At 58.5% G+C, this 18,773-nt stretch overlaps 2 protein-coding genes across 3 annotated transcripts in view; one reads left to right on the forward strand and one right to left on the reverse strand.

The window, feature by feature from the left end:
- Window positions 1–695: 695 nt before the first annotated feature.
- MAU2 (MAU2 sister chromatid cohesion factor) lies at window positions 696–18,051 on the reverse strand. 2 transcript variants are annotated; one of them, XM_045298830.1, is made up of 19 exons: window positions 17,776–18,051; window positions 11,386–11,403; window positions 11,011–11,076; window positions 10,420–10,515; window positions 9,338–9,432; window positions 8,831–8,858; window positions 8,396–8,551; window positions 7,609–7,755; window positions 7,451–7,541; window positions 6,715–6,818; window positions 6,503–6,580; window positions 6,350–6,415; window positions 5,297–5,380; window positions 4,570–4,619; window positions 4,398–4,475; window positions 4,183–4,294; window positions 2,957–3,047; window positions 2,657–2,784; window positions 696–2,566 (listed from the first exon to the last, which is right to left on the reverse strand). In XM_045298830.1, the coding sequence occupies exons 1-19, from the start codon at window positions 18,049–18,051 to the stop codon at window positions 2,492–2,494; spliced, it is 1,839 nt and encodes a 612-aa protein (XP_045154765.1). In that variant the 3' UTR covers window positions 696–2,491. The 2 variants fall into 2 exon arrangements, with proteins under 2 accessions (XP_045154765.1, XP_004705293.1); XM_004705236.3 differs by having other exon boundaries at window positions 5,294–5,380.
- Window positions 18,052–18,384: 333 nt separating this feature from the next.
- Window positions 18,385–18,773, forward strand: part of SUGP1 (SURP and G-patch domain containing 1) — a 19,371-nt gene continuing 18,982 nt past the window's right edge. The window contains exon 1 of the mRNA XM_004705237.2: window positions 18,385–18,438. Within this exon, the coding sequence (XP_004705294.1) occupies window positions 18,405–18,438 (34 nt within the window). The 5' untranslated portion in view covers window positions 18,385–18,404. The remainder of the gene's footprint in view (window positions 18,439–18,773) is intronic.

Consider the following 18,773-nt stretch of genomic DNA (forward strand, 5'->3'; position numbering starts at 1 on the left):
CAAGGAGCGCTATTAGGTAAACCAATGCAAACCAGTCTCCTACCAAGATCGTGTTCCACAATCACCAACAGGGGGCCCCCATCCCACCCATGAGCCTGGTGGCCAAGGTGTATGTCAGCTGCCCTGAGGCATTTGGTCTTGCACGGTGTAGGCACAGATTTTAATGCTTCCAGTGACGGAGGGGGCCAATAGTGAAGTGGTGGTCCTCCCCTGGGGTGTGCCTGGGAGCAAGCCTTGGCAGGGATAGGCTGGGGAAATGGAACACCTAGAGACCACCCCCAACTCAGCTGGAGAGCCCTCCCCCAGCCAGGTCCATGGTGGTGCAGGTATTCCCGGAAGACTCTTTCGAGGCCAGACCAAGAGCTAGGACTCTGAACTAGGGTGAGAGGCCCTCTGGGACCCGGTGGGTGGGCCAAGCCAATTCTTTCTACCCACTCGGGTCAGTGCACATGGGGTCCCCATCCTTTCTTCCACGTGTGCTCAGAATCACTCTGCTGCCTTAATTCCCCAAAGCTGTTAAGAGCCCCTTCCCTCATGGCCCATTCCTTCCCCTGCACGCTCCCCCCCCCCCCCAGCAGTCCATATCAACTCATCACACTGTTCAAGGCTAGCAGAAGGTTGTTGCCCACCTGCCAGGCGAGGGGCATCTCCTGGTGGCAGGGGAGAGGGGAGGCACAAGTACAAAAACACGAAGCTCCTGCCAAGTTCCTTTACTTTGGATACACAGGAGGCGGCTCACAGGCGCGCTGTGTTCTGTTATTCGGTCTTTTCCTGATTAAAAGCACCAGCTGAAGTTAAAAGCACAGGCTGCTAAAATCAAAATATTACAAACCCATTAAAAGACAGGATGCCAAACACACTCATTATTAAAACTCTTAGCAAAAGAGACAAGGGAACCAAGAAGCTAGCTGGTCACCAGCGGCTCTGTGTCCTCCACCGGCTAGGGCAGCAGGCTCAAAGCTTGAGCTGGGGGCACACAGCCCTCGAGCACGCGCCTGGCCACGAGGTGGCGCCAGAGGCCCAATGATGTCCTGAAATTCACTTTCCTTGGCCCTCCCCATTAGATAGGGACTCAGGGTAGTAGTAGTAAAAGCTTTTATATAATCGAAGTTGCTGCTGCAAAGAAAAGTTCAAAGATCACACGCACACACACATACACTCCCCATATACTGTTTGGCTTCCATGAAGTGTGGAACATTAAATATCGAGTACTGGGTTTTGACTGTAAACTTACTGTTTTATCCTTAATTTCACATATACACAGAGAACAAGGTGGTACTAAAAGCAAACACCAGGGCAGGTGTTAAGCTGTGAGGTTCTTACTCCAGCTGCTCTAACACAAACGCCCTACGAGGAGAAGAGAAAGGCTTAATAAATACGCAGACGAACATGATGCACAAGGTGATGGTGCAGGCGAGGCCGGGGAGTTGTGCCGGGTGGGCCTGGCCTGTGGGTGGAGGGGCCGGGGGCTCCCTCCGAGGCTCTGCTCCATTGGAACTGGGCAGAGGACAAGGCTTGGGGGGGGAGACAGGTGGGGGGAACTCCTGAGGCAACCCAGGCTAAGGCATGGTAAGGTGTCCGGACGGCAACACGGACTCGGCAGGTGCCCACGTCCTGGGCAGATGGATGCACTCAGAGCAGAGGCCTCGCAGCACAGGTGTGATGAGGACGCTCAGGTCAGTGAGGCAGCTGGTGGATCCGGCTGCCTGCCGTGTGTGCTGTGGTGCCAGGAACAGGAGGCTGTCTAGCCAGTCTAGTGCCTGCTGGGCACCTCCTGGATGGCCAGGCAGGGCATGCAGCAGGCCAGCTGCCTGAGGCTGGCAGAGCACCTGCGCCCATCTCTAGGAGACCCGGTGTCGGGGAGTAGGGGACCGCCCCCCCTCCCTAAGACTGGACCACAAAGGAACTGTGAGGAAAGGCCTCTCATTCTGGCTGGAGGCCCTGCTCCAGCTCCAGGTCCCTAGGCCACAGGCTCCCATGTGCGTGCACATGCACGCATCTATGCACACGTACTTCTGAATACGCAGCTGATAGTGTCCGGAAAAGGGAGTCCCTGGGCAGTGGCCTTGGCCCTTGGGTGGATGTGGAGAGGCGGGGACAAGCACTGCAGTGGCTGTACACTGGCCCCTCCGAGAGTGGTTACTTCTTTCCTCCAAATTTCCCTTATGAGCCAAAGACGTGGCTTTGGATGCTGCCTGCACAATCTGCAAGGGTCCAGAGCCGTCAAAGTGGAGGTCACCACCAGGCATGGAGGGCTATGCCCTACGGAGCCCTGCTTCCTATGGGCTTGACCCACTGCAGAGAAGGGCCATGAGTTTGGCATCCACTCCCAGGGTGGCTCCAGCCTGAGGCACCCACCACAGCTGTGTGTCCTTCCAGCAAGGTGCGCGTGTCCTGGCTGCTGCACAAAAGATGGCGCCCACACTACGGCAGAAAAGAGCAGCTCTGGATAGGCCTGTGGGGTCGCACCAGGGCCACCCCAGGACCAGTCTCACAGGAGGCTCGCCAGGCTGGTGTTGGGTCCGTTCTGGGCTTGGAACTGCACAGGGGGCGGGCCGTCTGTCCACTGTGGGAGAAAGAGGCACACAGGTTGATGCCCCGGAGGCCCTGCCCCCGTGCCCAGCCAGCCAGCCCCAGCCCTGCCTGGGTCCCCTACCGTGATGAGGTTGTGCTCGGGAAGGCTGCAGGCCTCAATGTGGTCCTGGAGTAGCTGCTGTGAGAAGTTCTGGTGCATTTGGGCGGCCTCGTGTGCATCCATCGCATTCCCACAGGCTTTGTTCAAGTCTACAGGTAGGCCCGCCACACAGAGACCTCGGCCGGTCACCTCCTGGGCACATCACCCCTCCGCCCGCAAGGGGGGCAGGTCACCCCACCCCTGGGTAGGTCATCTCCCTGGGCTCTGCCGGACAGCCCTGTGCTCTGAGGCAGCCAGCAGGGAGTCTGCCTCTAAGCTCACCTCTGAGCAGAGCTGACGACCACAGCTGCACAGACATGTCTGGGATCTTGCTGGCCAGCTGCATGGCAGGCACCACCATGTTGTTACTCTCCTGTCAACCCAGAGCAGTGAGAGGGCTGAGGGGACCAGGGGTGGCAGAGCCAGAGACCCGCCCATCTTCCTAAAGCTGGCAAACCCCGATTCCTCCTTCACAGCCTACCACCCCAAAGGGCCTTTCTTTATATAGCACTCCTTGGCCACTGGGAAGGACAAACCGCTCAATTCACTGCTCTTGCAACACCGCCTCCCAGCCCTCAAGGTGACTCGTGCCTCTGACACAGGTACAGGGCAAGTCAGCTTTGGGGCCCAATGACGAATTTGGTAAGACCACCAAGGTCCCAGGACAAGCAGGGCGGGGAAGAGGCAGAAAACTGAACTTCCAACCATCACCACCAGGCGGGGTGGGGTGGGGGGCACAAGTAGCCCCGGTGGGATGGGCCTTGCTCCCTCCAGGGCCCCCTCGTGTGCGGCAACTCTCAAGTGAGCACCGAAGACCCTGTGGGGATGCTGGGAGCTGGGAATCCATGCCTGGCTGGACTTCTCGGGGCTTACGTGACTTTGGCACAGCCCCTTACACAAGCCCTGGCCTGGGCAGATGAACCTACACTGTTCAGGCCTCCTAGTCAGCAACCATGAAACTCCAGTCCCTGCGCAGGCCCAGGAGTGGCTGGCCCTGATCGGAGTTGAAAGAATGCCCCCCCCCCACCCCCACCCCCCACCCCCGCGACACTGCTGCATGGTCTGGGAACATTCTTAAACCAGCTCTGCACCCCAGCTTCCAGGAAGCCCGGTCTCCTGAGGAGGCATGCTGTTATACGGAGGAGCAGGCCTGCATGGCGGCTGAGTGCACCCCCAGGATTGCATGGGGCCGACCAGCCCAAGACACAGGGGAGCGAAAGAACAGGTGCTATGCACACCCCAGTGGGGGCCTGGACACAGCAGAGCCCTGTGGTGGGGTGGGCAGGGACCGAGGGTGGGGTCTAGGTGAGGGTGAAACAGTGCAATCACTGAGATCAACCCATATGGACCCCGGCTGGGGGGCAGGGCAGGAAACTGAAACAAGACAGGTAGGCCTAGGTGGCCTGTTGAGCCAAAGGTGGGGCCAGGACAAGACGTACAGATGCCAGGCAGGGTTCCCACTGCTCTCACATGGGACCCTGCACCTTTCGCCCCAGGGGCCCACTGACCCTGTGGTTCCCCAGCACATAGAAGATGTGGCCCAGCAGCACCAGGGAGCAGGCCGTCAGCCGGTTCAGGTCCTCGGCGTTGGACATCTTCAGAGTTTCCCTTAAGAAGCGCCTGCACGGGATGGGGCGGATACCCAGCCTCCTTTAGGACCCCTCCCCCACAGCAGCCCCAAGGCTGGGGCAGCTTGGGGTGTGGGTAGACACAGGGCACTCACTTGGCCTCGTTGTAGCGCCCCTGGAAGAAGGAGAAGAGCCCACGAACATAGAAGGCAGCCGCCCGGAGGCAGTGGGAGCTGGGGGAGGGAACGACAGCGCATCAGAACCGGCTGAGAACTGGTGCGGGAGCGCAGCGCCATTGCCATCCAGGAGGTGCACCCTATGGCGTACCTGACGGGGAAGCTGTGGTCTGGGTTGATCCTCTCCAGCAGACTGTACAGCTGGGGGTTGGGGTGGGGGAGGGGAGGCAGCCAGTCAGTCAGAGGGCAGCGACTTGGAGCGTGGTGCATCCCACCCAAGACCCAACAGGTCCCCCAGGGTGTGGTGCCACATGGTGGGCCCGGAACAAGGAGGTGAGCATCTTAAAGGGCAGGAGGTACTGGGGTGCTAGCTAGGTGGATGGATGAGGAGCCCAAAGGCTGATGGGAGTGGCGGGACTGGTGCTTTGGGGGTCCTCTGGCTGTCCAGTGGGGGGCTGGGTAAAGAGGGTTTCAGGAGGGCTCGGTTTCTTCAACGTGCAGACAGGAAGGAGTCAGGCCCAGAGTGGGGTCTGCAGAGTGGGGTCTGCAGGGGGCGCTGGCAGGGAGGACCCCAGGGCTGGAGGGCAAGAGGGGCCAGGTTGTAGCTGGGTGGGTGTAAACCTCGCCCTTCCCTGGGGTGGGACACTGTGGCTGCCGTTCCCCTCCCGCTGTAGCCCAGGGAGCTCCCTGCCCCAGGTTGGAGGGCTGGGGCCTTGGCGCCTCCTGGAGTGCAGCAGCAGCCGAGGGCAGACAGGGCACTGTCTTCGCTGGGGCTCCTCTCCCTGGAGACTGCCCTCACGGCCAACGCTTGGGCCTTGCTGACAGCCTACTTGGGAGGAGGTTGAGAGGCAGCAAACACGAAGCATGTCACCTACTACCTCTTGGTGCCTGTTTCCTTCCCGGATGTACACACTCGCCAAGTTGGTAACAATGAAGGCCCACAGCTCCTGGTGGTTGGTGAGCTGGATGAAAAGGTGGCATCAGGCTGGCCGCCCCAAAGCTGACAAGCATACGAGCCCCCCAACAAGCTGCCCCAGCAGCCGAGAGCAGCGCTCATGCCCAGTCGGGAGACTCCTCCCTGGCAGCTCTGCCCCTCAGGCAGTTGGCGGGGGTGGAGGAGGAGGAGGGCGGCGTGATGACAGCGGCAGGAACAGTCAGTCCCCGATGCCTGGGAGCAAGAGCCATGAGCAGGGTGGGGTGCAAACCCTCCAGAGGTTAGAGAGCTGAGACCAGTCACAACTCTGCATGGGGTGGACACAGAGGGTCCTAATTTGGCCAAAGAAGGCTGGCTGGACTGTTAGCACCACAGGGCTTAAAGCACAACCTGGGCCAGCAGTTGGATGGTAGCACCTGGCTCTGTGAAGGGCCATGGGTGAAGGGCTCTGAGACACAGGACACTGGGTCTGACAAAGCACCCAGCAGAGAGGAACGGGGAGGCGCCAGCTGAGTTACTCTGAGGGAGGCAGTTCATGGTGGAGGGCTCCCCAGTGGAACCAAGTGTCCCTACGGCCCCCTGGCTGTATGACAGGTGTGGCTTGGGCAGGCCTGGTGGAGCCTCAGCTCCAGAACTTACCACAGGCCAGCTTTAGGCAGGTCCCCAAGGCCACTGAGAGGACCTGGGCCTGCAGCTGAGTAATTGTCACCCCTGAAGGTAGGTCTCCGGCCCAAGCAGGCAGCCCAGTTGGACCCTGGCCCATGTGTGCAATGGCCCTGGGGCGCTGGCTTGCCTGACTCTCTAGTATGTTCCCTAGCCCCACACTACCTGTGTGCCAGCGTCTTCCTCCCCACCGCCCCCACCGGAATGAAGTACTCTGAGCTGTCCTTGCTGCACACAGAATCAGCAGGGACCCTCTGCAGAAAGCTCTGAAGAAAGGCTCGTTCCTGCCACTCCAACTGCCACTTAATGGGATGACCCCGCATCAGCTCCTCACCCGCAGGGCCGTGGTGAACTGGGCCTCCGCGTTATCCATGCAATTCACCGAGACACAGTACAGGCCCTAGAAGGGACAAGGTGGGGGATCAAAGGTCAAAAGGCAGCCTGGGATGATGCAGCTCCCCCAGGTTCAGGGGGGTGGTGCACTCACCAGCAGCGTGTGCAGCTGCGCCGCGTGGTTGGAGAAGAGCCGTGGGGACTGCTGGCACAGCTGGCACACCTGGGAGATCTGGGGAGCATAGTGGGGGGGAGGGCAGTGTTAGGTGGGTCAGTCATCCCCATAGCCTTGGTCAGATTTTTCAGTTGATGCGCCCAGAGAGGGGTGTCCTGGTCAGCCCACCTCCACACCCCACGCCAGCCCACCTCTTGCAGAGCGGTGGCCTTGTGCCCAGTCACGAGCCGGCACATGATGATGTGCTCTAGCAGGATCACTTGGAAGGAGGACAGGATAGGGCTGCAGTCGAGCACTGAGGGAGAGGTGGGCAGGACTGAGGTTAAGGGGCAAGCACAGGGATGGCAGGTGGGCTTCCCACCAGGCTGGGAGACCCCTGCCCCATAGGTCTCCCTGCAGACCCTGCCCACATGTCTCTCCTGACCCAACCAACTCCACGGCAATACCCATCAAGGGAAACCAGCTTCGTTTCCAGGAAGCACATGGGGGCCCTGGAAGGCCCTCCTTCCCTCCCACCCAGTACTCAGGACACAGGGTCTGGGGCTGTGGGCAGCAGGGAGACCCTGGAAGGAACTCCAACTCCTCGGTATCCGGTGATGGAGCCCGACAGTGGCCTCCCTGGGAAGTTCAGTGCAGGGCTCTGAGCATTCCCCTCCGCTCCCTGGCTCCTGGGGAACGTGAGGGAGCTGGGTTGACAGGCGGCTCCACGGGAAGGAAGGAGTTCGAGTGCTGTGGAGTCTACCAGAGCCCACCTCCCATGGACTTGGCTCAGGCCTCGGTCGGCAGCAGTGAACAGTGAAAGTAACTGCTGTTGCCCTAGCGGGGCCCAGCGAAAGCATGCCCATGTCTCCTCTGGGCCACCCTCCCTGGCCGCCTCAGGCAGCCACAGCTGGGACAGTGCCAGTGCACCATGTGCCACTGACTCACTCTTGAGCTTCTCGAGCTGCATGAGAGCCTTGTCTGTGTACTTCTGCGCCTTCTCCAAGTAGCCAGCTTGCATGGAGTGCATCACGGTCACCTGCATTGAGAACAGGTGGCGTCACGGGGGCCTGTGCATCTGTGCCCATGGGCCGGGCGGCACTCACCAGGTAGACGAGCACGCACATGTGCTCCTTGGGCAGCCAGTGGAAGAGGTCAGCGGGGTTGCTGGGGAGGATCTCGTCGTCGTGCAGCGTGGAGATCGTCTGGATGCACTGCTGCAGCTGCTTCAGGCACGGCTTCACGCTCTTCACCTGAGCGGGGCGGGGAGGGGCCGGGCACACCGAGTCCACATGCGCTCCCTCCCAGTGCTTCTCAGGGGCCCAGCCTTTGGGTGGGGGCTCAGCAGGCCTCTCTGCCTTTCCTCCCAGGGCCCCCACTCCTCCATCCTGGAGCCCGGCCCAGGTTTGTCATAGCCCCACAGGGTCCACTCCAGCCTTGGCTGAGGGTGGTGAGGCGCAGGCCCACCCTCGAGGGCATGCTGCTCAGCCTTGAGTCACAGGAGCATGATGTGCCCAGCCCCGGGGTGGCCATGCAGGTGACTGCCACCGACAGGGGGCCCTGTGGAAGACAGGTACTGAGGATGCCCTGCTGATGAGCATGCTGGGGACAATGGGTCGGATGCGGGCACACTGACACAGCAGCCCCTGCCGTGGACAGAGATGTCAGCACACAGATGTGGAAAGGCAGTCGAGTGAGGGCAGCTGAGCCTGGTCCAGATGGTGACGCGTGCGCTGAACCGGACCACACCGGTGGCAAGTACAGAGGTCCAGCAGGGCGCAGAGTGTGCCAAGGGCCCGGTGTGGAGGGAAGCCGGTAGACAACAATGGCGAGGCACACGACAGCGAGAGCCCCACCGGGGGCAGCCCGCCCCATGCCCAAGGCAGCACGAACCTGCCCAGCATCCAGGTAGTGGGTCACCTGCAGCACCAAGAAAAAGACCCGCAGCGACTCCTTCTGGATGGGGTTCCCCTGCCAGTTCTCCACGATCTGCCCGCAGAGCGTCAGCAGTGGGTGGACCTCTTGCAGCTTCCGTTCCATCAGGAGCAGCTGGGGAACGCACACATTCTGAAGCGCACGCAGAGGGCACTGTGCTGCCACACAGGGCCCCGCCGCTGCATATCCCCACAGCACGAGGGGACTCGGAGAGGAGCTCCTATCCCAGGCTCCAGTGGGGGGTGGAGGAGCTCTGGAAGGTGCACCAGAAGACTCCAAGTTCCCTCTCCTGCACAACCAGCCCTGTACCCAGAACCTCAACTCTGAACCCGGCCGAACACAAGGATCTCACCCTCACCTCAGCGGCCCTGCCCACAGCTGGGCTCAACTTACCATGCCTTTACTGAGCAGGAACAACGCCCTGAAAGAGAGAGCTTGGGGTCAAGCCCGGGAGGACCACTGTGCCTCCCACCCCCAGCGCCCCACAGGAACCTCCCCTGCACAACAGCAGCCCCCACCATGCACTGAGGGGGCTGTCTCTCTGCCTGCCGAACTCCATAGCTCAGCCCTCCCCGCACTGCAGCCCCCACCCCTTTCCTGCTTGAGACTGTGCCTGGACCTCACTCAGGGCCTTCTGGGAACTAAGGGATGACATCTTTGAACCCTCCTTGCACTTTCCACACAGGCCACACTGCTTCCACTAGCACCGGCACCAAAGCCTGCTGAGGGTGGTTTGGGAATGTTAAGAGACACTAGAAACATGGCAGGTCTCGCTCATGGACCACAGCAGCCACGCCAGCCTTGGCTACACTGAGAGCCTACAGGCAGAAGGCCTCCCACAGTGTCTCACATTTCCTCTCGCTGAAATGCCATCCGTCTCTCTCCTAGGAGGAAGCTCACCGTGTATACTCAGAGCCCACCACTCGAGCGTACTCAGCCCCGACACCCAGCAAGTCACAGGCCGACACCAGGTCCTTCTCCAGAGTGTGCAGTTGCTGAAAGTAGAGGGTGCAGACCTTGGCTTCACCCAGAACACATGCCTCGAGCTAACTACTCAATGAGCCAGAAACGGAGTCCCTGGCGCCTCAGCAAACCGTCTCAGGGCCAGCTCTGTGCCACGGTAACCAAGCAGCCTTGCCAGCACTCACTGTTATGAACACTGCACTCGGCTGGCCTCCAGTGCACATCACTGCACCTGGCGACCTGCAGGCCAGCAGCGCACTCATGTAGGCAAGCTCCCCTCTGAGGCTGCAGGGGACAGGGGAACGGGGGGAGGGAGGGCACGAGTGGCTTCCCAGGGGACACTAGGCCCACAAAGAGAGTCCTCGGGATTGAGAGCAGAGCAGGCCACAACTGTTGCAGGGACTGGCGTTGGCTAGAACAGCCAGTAGTGTGGCCAGGCCGAGTGCATCCCCTTCAGCAGGCAGCTCAACTCCAGGCCCAGTGCCCACTGTGGTCAGGACACTGGTAAGTGGGAGAGGAGGTGTAGGCACAGACCCAAGGAAGTCTGGTGGTGGGACGTAGTCAGGGAACAGAACTGGGAACTTGTCAGCACTCAGGGAGTCAGCAAGGCAAAGAAAGCTCCAGTGGGGTCCTCGTAGCCCAGGGTCTACTCATTGGGGTGAAGGCAACTTTCAGGGCTATCGGTTTGGGGCAAGAGGGCCTAATGGTTTTCCAGTGGTTGTGAGGGCGAGGGTATAGAGCAGAGGGCAATGGACAAGTTGCCGGTACATGCCAGCCTCCCCTTGTTTTGTGCGCATGCCCTTCCTCCCTGGTTGCTGCTAGCTTTAGCCACAGCCCGGGTGGGCAGGGCCCTGGGAGTTTTAGTCTCACCCAGCTAGCCCCTTTTTGCAGCTCTTAAAACACACCACCCAGAAGATACCCAGGCCCCCACGGAGTGGGAGGGAGGGAGGGTCCATGAAGACCCCGGCATCCTGGCCTCCACACGCCCAGCCCTCATGTGCCCTTCCCCTGGCACTTACAGCCAGCTGGAAGAGCAGGCGACAGTGCCAGTATGGCGTCTGCTGTGAGATTTGGATGGCTTTCCGCAGGAGGGGCTTTGCTGCATCCACGGAATTCTGAAAGGAAAGACCAGTGTGGAGAGACAATGACACACAGGAGGCCCTTGTGGTGCCTGTACCTGGTGGCCACCACTGTGCACTCATCACCAGCCCTGGACTTTCTGTTGGCTTTGTCAGCACAGAGAGGTACGTTCCTGGACGTGCTTCCTGGGAGGGTCTGGTATCACTCTTAAAGTAACTTCTCAACCAGCTCTGATGATTTACGTTCAAGCTCCTGGAGTCAAATCAGGTGACAGTTCCCACTGTTCGACAACAGAGGCGCCAGTGGGCAATGTGGAGGAAAGGGCCCCTTCTGTCCAGGCCACCCCACGTGGTATGATTTGAAAGGAGACAGGGTGTTTTCAGCTACAGGTGAAACCAGGAAATAGGCTGAGGAGAATTCCAGGTCAGAGCTTTTGGGCTGTGCCCTTCAGCAGAGAACTGGGCCTGCTCTACCTGGGTCAGGGGGTGGGTCAATCTGCTCAGCTACTAAGACCCTCAGCACCCTCTTACCTCCTGGCAGTACAATTCAGAGAGGAGACTCGCAGCCTCAAACTTGACATCCTCAAACTGTGGGACCTGTGAGGTTGGTTAAGGAAAGGAGAGATGCACGGACACTGGCACAGAGGGCGTAGCTGGGGTTGGGCCCCCTTGAGGTGACCTGCACTGCCAGGGCCCTGGACCTAGGAGTCTGCACGTGCACTGGTGTCCCAGGCTTGTGAAAGCTGAAAACCCGGTCAGAAGCTGGGACCCAGCTGGTCTTGATGGGTAGGCGGGGGGCAAGCTAGGATGCGTCAGCTGACCCAGTGGGCAAGGCAACACATGCAGTATGGTGTCTGGTGACCCCAGGGGTACAACATGTTCTTGTTCTCAGATAAAAAAGGATACTTGCTGAGATATCAGCCACTGAAAGAGAAGGAAAAGAGGGTCAGTCGCGGGCCAGGCTGCTGGCCCCCCTTGGGCCAGACATAGTTCTGTTACCACCAGAGGCAGCCAGGCTCTCCATGGAGGTGAGGGCGGGGACTTTGCCGGTGAGGGTGGCTGGCGCTCCTCCCTCCCACTCAGGGGCTGAACTCGAAGCTATGGACCATTTTGGGGGGTGCCTTGGAGGTAACAGTGAGAGAAAAGAACCAGGACGAGTACCTGCTCCCTGACACTAGACACCCACTCCTTGCCTGTTGGGGTTACCACCTGAACAAGGGCCAGTAAAGACCGCTCCCACTCCGAGGCAGCTCCCGAGGAGAAGGCGCTGAGAGGTGGTTTGGCTAAGGCCCTCCTCAGACCATCAAGCCGGGAGAGTGAGAGGAGGGGAGGGAGGAGCGCCAGCCCACCAAGTCCTGCAGTGGAAGGAGCACCACAGCAGCAGAAGGGCAGCTGGTGGGGAGGGAGAGGGGTGGCTGAGGTCTGAGCACCTCCCGGAGCCCCCCATCTACCCCTCAGTGATCCCACTCCTTCTCAGGAATCAAACCAGAAAAGGTCCCATGAGTGCACCTGGCCAAGAGTGAGCACTCTGGCCCTGCACCTTGCCCACCCAACGCCTTCCGATCCCCCAGAGCGCCAAGCATTGCTGGAAGGTGCACATGGAGATTAAGGAGAAAACCACCCACACCCACACCTGAGGGGAGCACAGGGGAAGAGCTCCACAGGCCACACAACAGAGGTCTGGGTGACACCACAGAGGCTCAGGCTCCAGCAGGGAGGGTGGACCCAAGGGCTAGGAAAGTGAGCACAGGGCAAAAGACATACGAGAACAGGAGGAGGCAGGGTCAGTGTTCCCTGACAGCCCTTGGAGATGGGGAAGCCACCACCAGGGATCTTGAAAGCAGAGGCTGGCGGCTCTGGCTGGGCCAAGGCAGCGGGGCAGATGATGACTGATCTCTGGGGTCTTAACAAAGGACAGGGGAGCACTGAACCTGGAAAGTACACCACAGACCCAAAGACTGAATCGGAGGGAGGATAAAGAGGCCTAGCAGCATGACCAGGGGTTGCTGTTGATCTCACACAGTTAAGTTCCCGACTACTCATGAGGTTAGACTGCCCAAACACCCCAGAGAGGCCTCAAAAGCATGCCCTGGCAATCTGCTGCTGAAAGGGCACAGCCTTGGACACCCTATGGGATATACATGAGGCCCAGGAGTCCAGCTCAGCTCAACAGCCACGAATGGCAATAGTCGAACTTGGACAGGGCCAGCAGTGACATACATGACAGCTGTGGGGAGGTGGTAGAAAGGGAGATCCCAGAGAAGCAGAAAACTCCCAGGTGTTTTCCAAAGCCGAGGACATCCGAAGAGCAGGCTGGACTTCTCCTGCTTCCAGCAAAAGGAACTGAGTTCAAGAGCAAGAGGGTTAAGGGATAGCAGAAGCATCTAGGTCCAGATGCTGGCAGTCTCTGGGTCCCACTGCAAACTGGCATGAGCTGTGAGGGGGCTGGTCCAGTGGAAACACAGGTGGATCAGTGCCCCAGGAGCGAAAGGGCAGGAAGCAAGACGCGTGCACGACGGGAAGAAGAGATAAAGGGCGTGCCTGACAGGTCCTCGAGGCACTGAGAGAGCCTCCACCCAGGAGGTCTACGAGAAGCAGCACCCCGGGAGAACCCAACAGCCCCCGAGCCAGATTCTGACACCACCTCCAAGCGGCTGTCCAAACAGCAGGCAAGCGGAAAGGCTCTAAGGTAAGCGGCCGCTGTACACTGCCGGAGTGCAGAAATGTTGAGTTGACCCAGGAATGAGCAGTGGAGGTGGTGTCCTGGGGCGGGCACCTGCAGTCACGACTGAGATGAGAAGAAACAGAGCCCTTACTGAGGGGACACTCAGTAGCCAATTCTCTCCTTGAAAATAAAGGAACCTTGCCGAGTAGGGTGTAATAAGCTCCTTCTCGGTAGCTCATGACAGGCAAATGCAATAGATACACTTCAGCAGACAAAAGAAGAAAGGGGGGGGCACCCCAAAGTAAAACTATCATTACCAAGGAGGTCAGGGTCAGACTGTGAAAATAACAGGACACTGAACATAGCAACAGTTCAGAACCAATAAAATATTTTACTTTTAGTTCCAAAAAGTTACACTGCATTAGGTAAACCTGCTGCACAAGGCCCCTTTATAAAGTGTTGAAAGCAAAGATGTTACTTTGCGGACCATGGTGCGCCTGACCCAGGCCCATCAACTCATATGCACGGGAAAGTTGGACACTGAATAAGGAAGATGGAAGAAAACCGAAGCATCTGAACTATGGTGCTGGCAAAAACCACTGAAGGCACCACAGGCAGTCAAAAGCGCAAACAAATCTGTCCAGGAAGAAGTACAACCACAAGGCTCCTAATAAGCGGCCAGGATGGCGAGACTTGGTCTCACGTACGCAGGACACACTATCAAGAAAGAGCAGGCCTGCAGAAGACCATCGTGCTTGCTACGATGGAGAAGAGCAGACAGGAGGAAGGCCTTTGACAAGAGGGAATCACACAGTAGCTGCAACCATGGGTTCAAAGGTCAGAACAACTGTGAGGATGGCGCAGAACTAGGCGGTGTTTCAGGGTCACTAGGAGTCAAAACCGACTCAGTGGCACCTAATACTACCACCATCAAGTTAAGGAACTCTGGTGTCGCTGATGGGAAAGCGGACTGGTAACCACAAGGTTGGCTGTTCAAACCCACAGAAAGATGAGGGAGGCTGTCTGCTCCCAGAAAGGTTTGCAAAGCCGTGGAGACCTTATCAAGGGATTCTCGGAGTCCAAATGGACTCGATGGCCATGGATTTGGTATTGGTAAACCAGTTGGGTCAATACCACCCATTGATCATCCTGTTGTCCTGTGGTGTCCCGCATGCTATTGTGAGCTATGCCACTGGTATTGCACGTTTCAGCAGGATTACGCCTGGTGGGCGGGTTTTAGAGAAGCTTCTGTGACTTTTGAACATTAACTCCATGGAGTGCAACCAAACACTCTTCAGCAGGGAAGCCCAGCCCTCTCAGCCGGTGGCTGCAGCAACAAGCTGGAGCACACACCATGACAGTGACAGCGGCGCTTTCTTCTGTTGGCACTGGACCGATGGAGCGATTCAGAGCCCACTCGTCAGCAACTCACAGCAAGTGACAAGTCTGAGCACATCAGACCCCCATCTGAGCAGAGCAGAATGGTTCAGGAGGAAGCAGTTTCAAGACCCCCAAGAGCCAGTTGCCTTTAAGACTAACTATCTCTATGTGCTTGTTGTCTTGTGTCAGCTCCCTGAAAAACATTGGACTCTAAGTGGGATCAAAAGTACAATACATATTGGAAAGATTAAAACAAAAGCCTTGGAAAAAAACAAAAAAACACAAAAGCCTGGTGGGGCGATGAATTTGTTAGCAAGGCTGCAAATGGTTATATAGCTGGAACAATGCTAAATTGTACAGGTGAAACTAAGTCTTACTATGTATAAGCTCAACAACAAAGAAAAAAATCTTCCCTTAAAACAACACCACTTTGGCCAGTTCATCCGTAGAACTAGAACTCAGCACACCATTTCTGAAGGGTGGACATATTACGTTTCTTTGAGCCGCTCTGAGAAAGTATTTTTTAAAAGGAAGAAAACCCCACAGCTGCCTGGTTTGGAAGAAACAGACCGCTAACAAAGAATAAAGCCTGTAACGCACAGGTCATCAGGGATCACTGGAGAAGGAAAACTGCCTGAAGGGCAGTGTCACCTTGGCTGGAATCTAGACCAAGTCCCAGCTGGGGATGGATCAGAGTGGAAGAAGGGGACACTGGGTATACAACTGTGTGGAGCCGGGACTGTGTGGAGGGGCTTAGAGAACGCATGAGATTATGGGTACAGCAGAGCCAAGGACGGCACCTCAAGGGGACAGGGCTTACATTTCGGGTCCAAAAGCCAAGCAATAAATACAAAGGAAGCAATCGAGGCATGATGCATCTCTCAGACGAGGCTGAGGCATGTAACGGACCACTGTGACTGACCAGGGCTGGACCCAGGAGCAGGGGAACTTACTTTAACCAGTGCTTCCCAAAGTAGGCAACTCTGTCTACTGGAAAGAACTGGAATGAACTGGGGGTGGGGGTGAGGGGCACTACAAAAACAACTACCTACATTTCACCCTGAATTATGGGCTAGAGTGCTAGTTGCCAGGGGGCGCTGAGCTCACCCACCCTCCACCCCAAAAGGGGGGCGGTAGGCCCAATGAGTTTGGGAATACATGTTTTCACTCAGGAAAGTGGGCTGTTCTAAACCAGCACATTCAGAGAAGGACCGGCTGGTCCTGGCTTCCAGCCCCTACTCCTGGTCTCCTGACAGCCCCGGGAGTCTCAGACGAGACAGCTGCCATCACCCACCCTGCACCGTGCCACCAGCATCTGCAGCAGACGTCCTGAGTGGCCCTCACCCATTCAGGCCTCCCCCAAAGAGTAGATCCCTCACTTCTACCAAAAATAGGAAAACAGCTCCCATGTCAACTCCGCCCCCTCACCCTGGCCCAATTTTCTCAGGTTCTTCAATCACTACTACCTTAGGGATCATCAGATGGTGTAAGTGGTCACCAACTCTCTGGCGAGCTAAAAGGTTGGCAACTGAAACCCATCCCCATGCACTTCAGAAGAAAAGCCTGCTGATCTGCTTCCAAAAGATGAGACCCTGAAAACCCCACAGGGCATGACTCTACTCTGAAATACAGCGGCAACCCAGCCATGAGTCCCGGTGGACTTGGCGACATCTGACACACACTACCCTCCTGAGGAATTTGGCACAAAACCTGAAAACAGAGATCCTAGATTTGGGGCATGCACGGTGCAGCTTCGGGCGAATCACTTTACCTCTCTGGGCCCACATATTTCCTCATTCCTGAAACAAGGAAGTTGGGTCAGGTGGTGACTAAAGTCCTCTTCCAACCATCTCCGCTCCAAAGCAGTGGGTGAGTGGGTCCAGATTCACCATCCTCACTGCCATCGAGTCGATGCCAACTCAAAGCAACCCCAGGGGACAGGCTAGAACTGCTCCTGTGGGTTTCCCAGGCCCTGAGTCTCTACAGGACTAGAATGGCTCCTCTGGAGGTTTCCAACTGCTGACCCTGCCACTCGCAGCCCAACGGGCATCCTCGACACCCCATCAGTCGTGTCATGAAGTTCTGCCCTCCTCTGGGCAGCTCATAGCTGGGTCAATAATAGAAGCAAGGAGAGGCACAGGCCCGAGAGGAGCCCAGTGCTACTGTGGAGAGAACAATGCCACAGCCAGGAAGGGCAAGAACGGGCTGTCCCAAGGGACAGGTGCACTCCCCATGCTGCAAAGATGCTACCAGTCAGGATGAGGATGAACGCTGCGCCCGAAGAGGACAGACTGTGGCTGGAGAGAGGGAGGGAGAGAGGAAGCAGGAGCGGCGAGATTCCCCCCACCCTTGCTTTCGGGAGAGGGGGGGCAGCACAATGAGGGGGGGCACTCAGTCCCAGATCCCAACCCTGTAACTCCTCACCAGGACTCCAAAGGTCCCTGAGGGGCACCAACAGTTTGCCCTCAAGTACTAACCTACAGGTTGGTGGTTCGGACCCACCCACCCGGCAGCCCCAGGGAGGATGACAGCCAAAAAAACCCCCGCACGGGCCAACTCTCCTGTCACCCACTGGGTCCCCACTAGTCATCATGGCCACAGTGGCACGGCTTTTGCTGTTAGGAGTGTTACAGGGCTGCAAACTGTCAACTCGTGGACTCCTCCTTCATCTCTGACACCTAGCACCACTGACAGGGCACAGAATCCCCAGGCCATCGAGAGGAGCCAGACTTCCGCATGCAGGAGGGCACGCCCTCCTGGGTCCAGACCTCAGATTCCCAGGAGCCTGCTGGACTGTCCGTCTTGGACCCAAGTCACTTCAGAGGGTCCGAGATCGTGTCCAGGCTGACGCTCCCCAGCGGAGTCCCCAGGGCAGGAGTCCCGGGAGTGCAGCAGTCCGACCATCGAGGGCATGGGGGTGGGCTCTCTAACTGAAGGACCGCGTCTATGCTGACAGGCGTCAACCTCAGAGCAGTCTAAAAAGTTAATGGCTTGCGACCACCGACCGAGGAGCTGTCGGGGAATAAGGCCCTCATCAGAAACGGGAAACACGGGAGGAGGGGTGTCCTGGAGGTCCTCCGGCACCCCAGGAGGCTGGCGGTCTTGGGGTTCTGCGAATGGGAGTCCCAGGTTGGTGCGGGAGGTTGCACCTCCGGATCCGGAGTAGCGGCCCGGAGTCTCCTCGCCCGCCCGGGGGGCGGCCTACCAACCCGACCCCCCTGCCCTGCCCTCGCGGGCCGGCCCGCGCTCACCGCCTTCTCCAGGTGGCTGCGCGCCTGTTCGCTGTTCTTGGTGTGGTGGTAAAGCACGGAGCCGAGCTGGAGATGCGTGCGGGCCTCGATGCGCTGCGGAGGCTTGAAGGGGAACACAGCCTGCAGGCAGTGTACACACAGGCGAATCTTGGGCGGACTGGAGGTACGAAAGTGCTCTGCGAAGCCCAGGAGCGCCAGATACCACGATTCGGCCGCCTCGGCCTGCGCCGCCTGGGCCGCCGCCGCCTGGGCCGCCGCCGCCGCCTGAGCCGCCATTTTGGCCTCCACAACAACAAGCGGCCGCCACAGGGAGGCGGAAGCAGGCCAGGGGGCGGGGCCAGACAGGCCTGAGGATCTCGCGATAGCTGCCGCACCGAGCATCTTGGGATATGTAGTTTCTATTTAGTACGGACGCGGCTCTGGAAAGATTTGAGAGAAGGCAACGCTCTTGAGTCAGCGGGATTCTGACTGAAGATCATTAGTAAAGAGCTATTTACGGTCCTCGAAGGAAATTTCTAGACGTCCTCGGAGTGGCGGGGCGGGGCCGGCTGATGCGGACTACATTTCCCATCACGCCAAGCGAGGTATAACAACCCCCTCCAGACGTCGCCGGAGCATTCTGGGATTGGATGAATCTCAAGATGGACAACCGGGATGTTGCAGGTAACATCTCCCGTCTCTCCTTAGGCGCCAGCCTGGGTCCTCGGGGCAAAGCACAGTCGTCTTGTCCTCCCGTAGAGCCTGCGCTGTTCCGCTGCTGCTCCCTTAACCCAGCCTGTGGGTGGTGGCTGCTGTGTCTCCCGCGTGTCCCGAGACCCCAGACCCAGGTCGCAGACTGCTTCTGCTTATTTTGCGGAGGACCCCCACCGCTTTCGGTGAAAGCCGCCACCCCAGCCCTCCCTGTGCTCTGGTTACAGAATAACGCCCTCCAGGCTGTTTTAAGCTCTGCTCCCCGGAGTAGCGGCAACCTTGGGCTGTCCTGCCTCCCCCTTCAGCCC

Source organism: Echinops telfairi, unplaced genomic scaffold (genome assembly GCF_000313985.2).
Source record: "Echinops telfairi isolate 266 unplaced genomic scaffold, ASM31398v2 ScPeMD7_7457;HRSCAF=8495, whole genome shotgun sequence".
NCBI classification, from domain to species: domain Eukaryota; kingdom Metazoa; phylum Chordata; class Mammalia; order Afrosoricida; family Tenrecidae; genus Echinops; species Echinops telfairi.

What these genes read in the sequence shown, in the direction of transcription:
- MAU2 (XM_004705236.3), bottom strand. Translation starts at nt 18,051, where the DNA reads ATGGCGGCTCAGGCGGCGGCGGCGGCCCAGGCGGCGGCGGCCCAGGCG. An exon ending in GTGGGCTCTGAGTATACACG is followed by an intron (nt 8,859 to 9,337) that starts GTGAGCTTCCTC and finishes TCTCTCTTTCAG; the next exon opens with GGCGTTGTTCCTGCTCAGTA. An exon ending in TGTGCGTGCTCGTCTACCTG is followed by an intron (nt 7,542 to 7,608) that starts GTGAGTGCCGCC and finishes TTCTCAATGCAG; the next exon opens with GTGACCGTGATGCACTCCAT.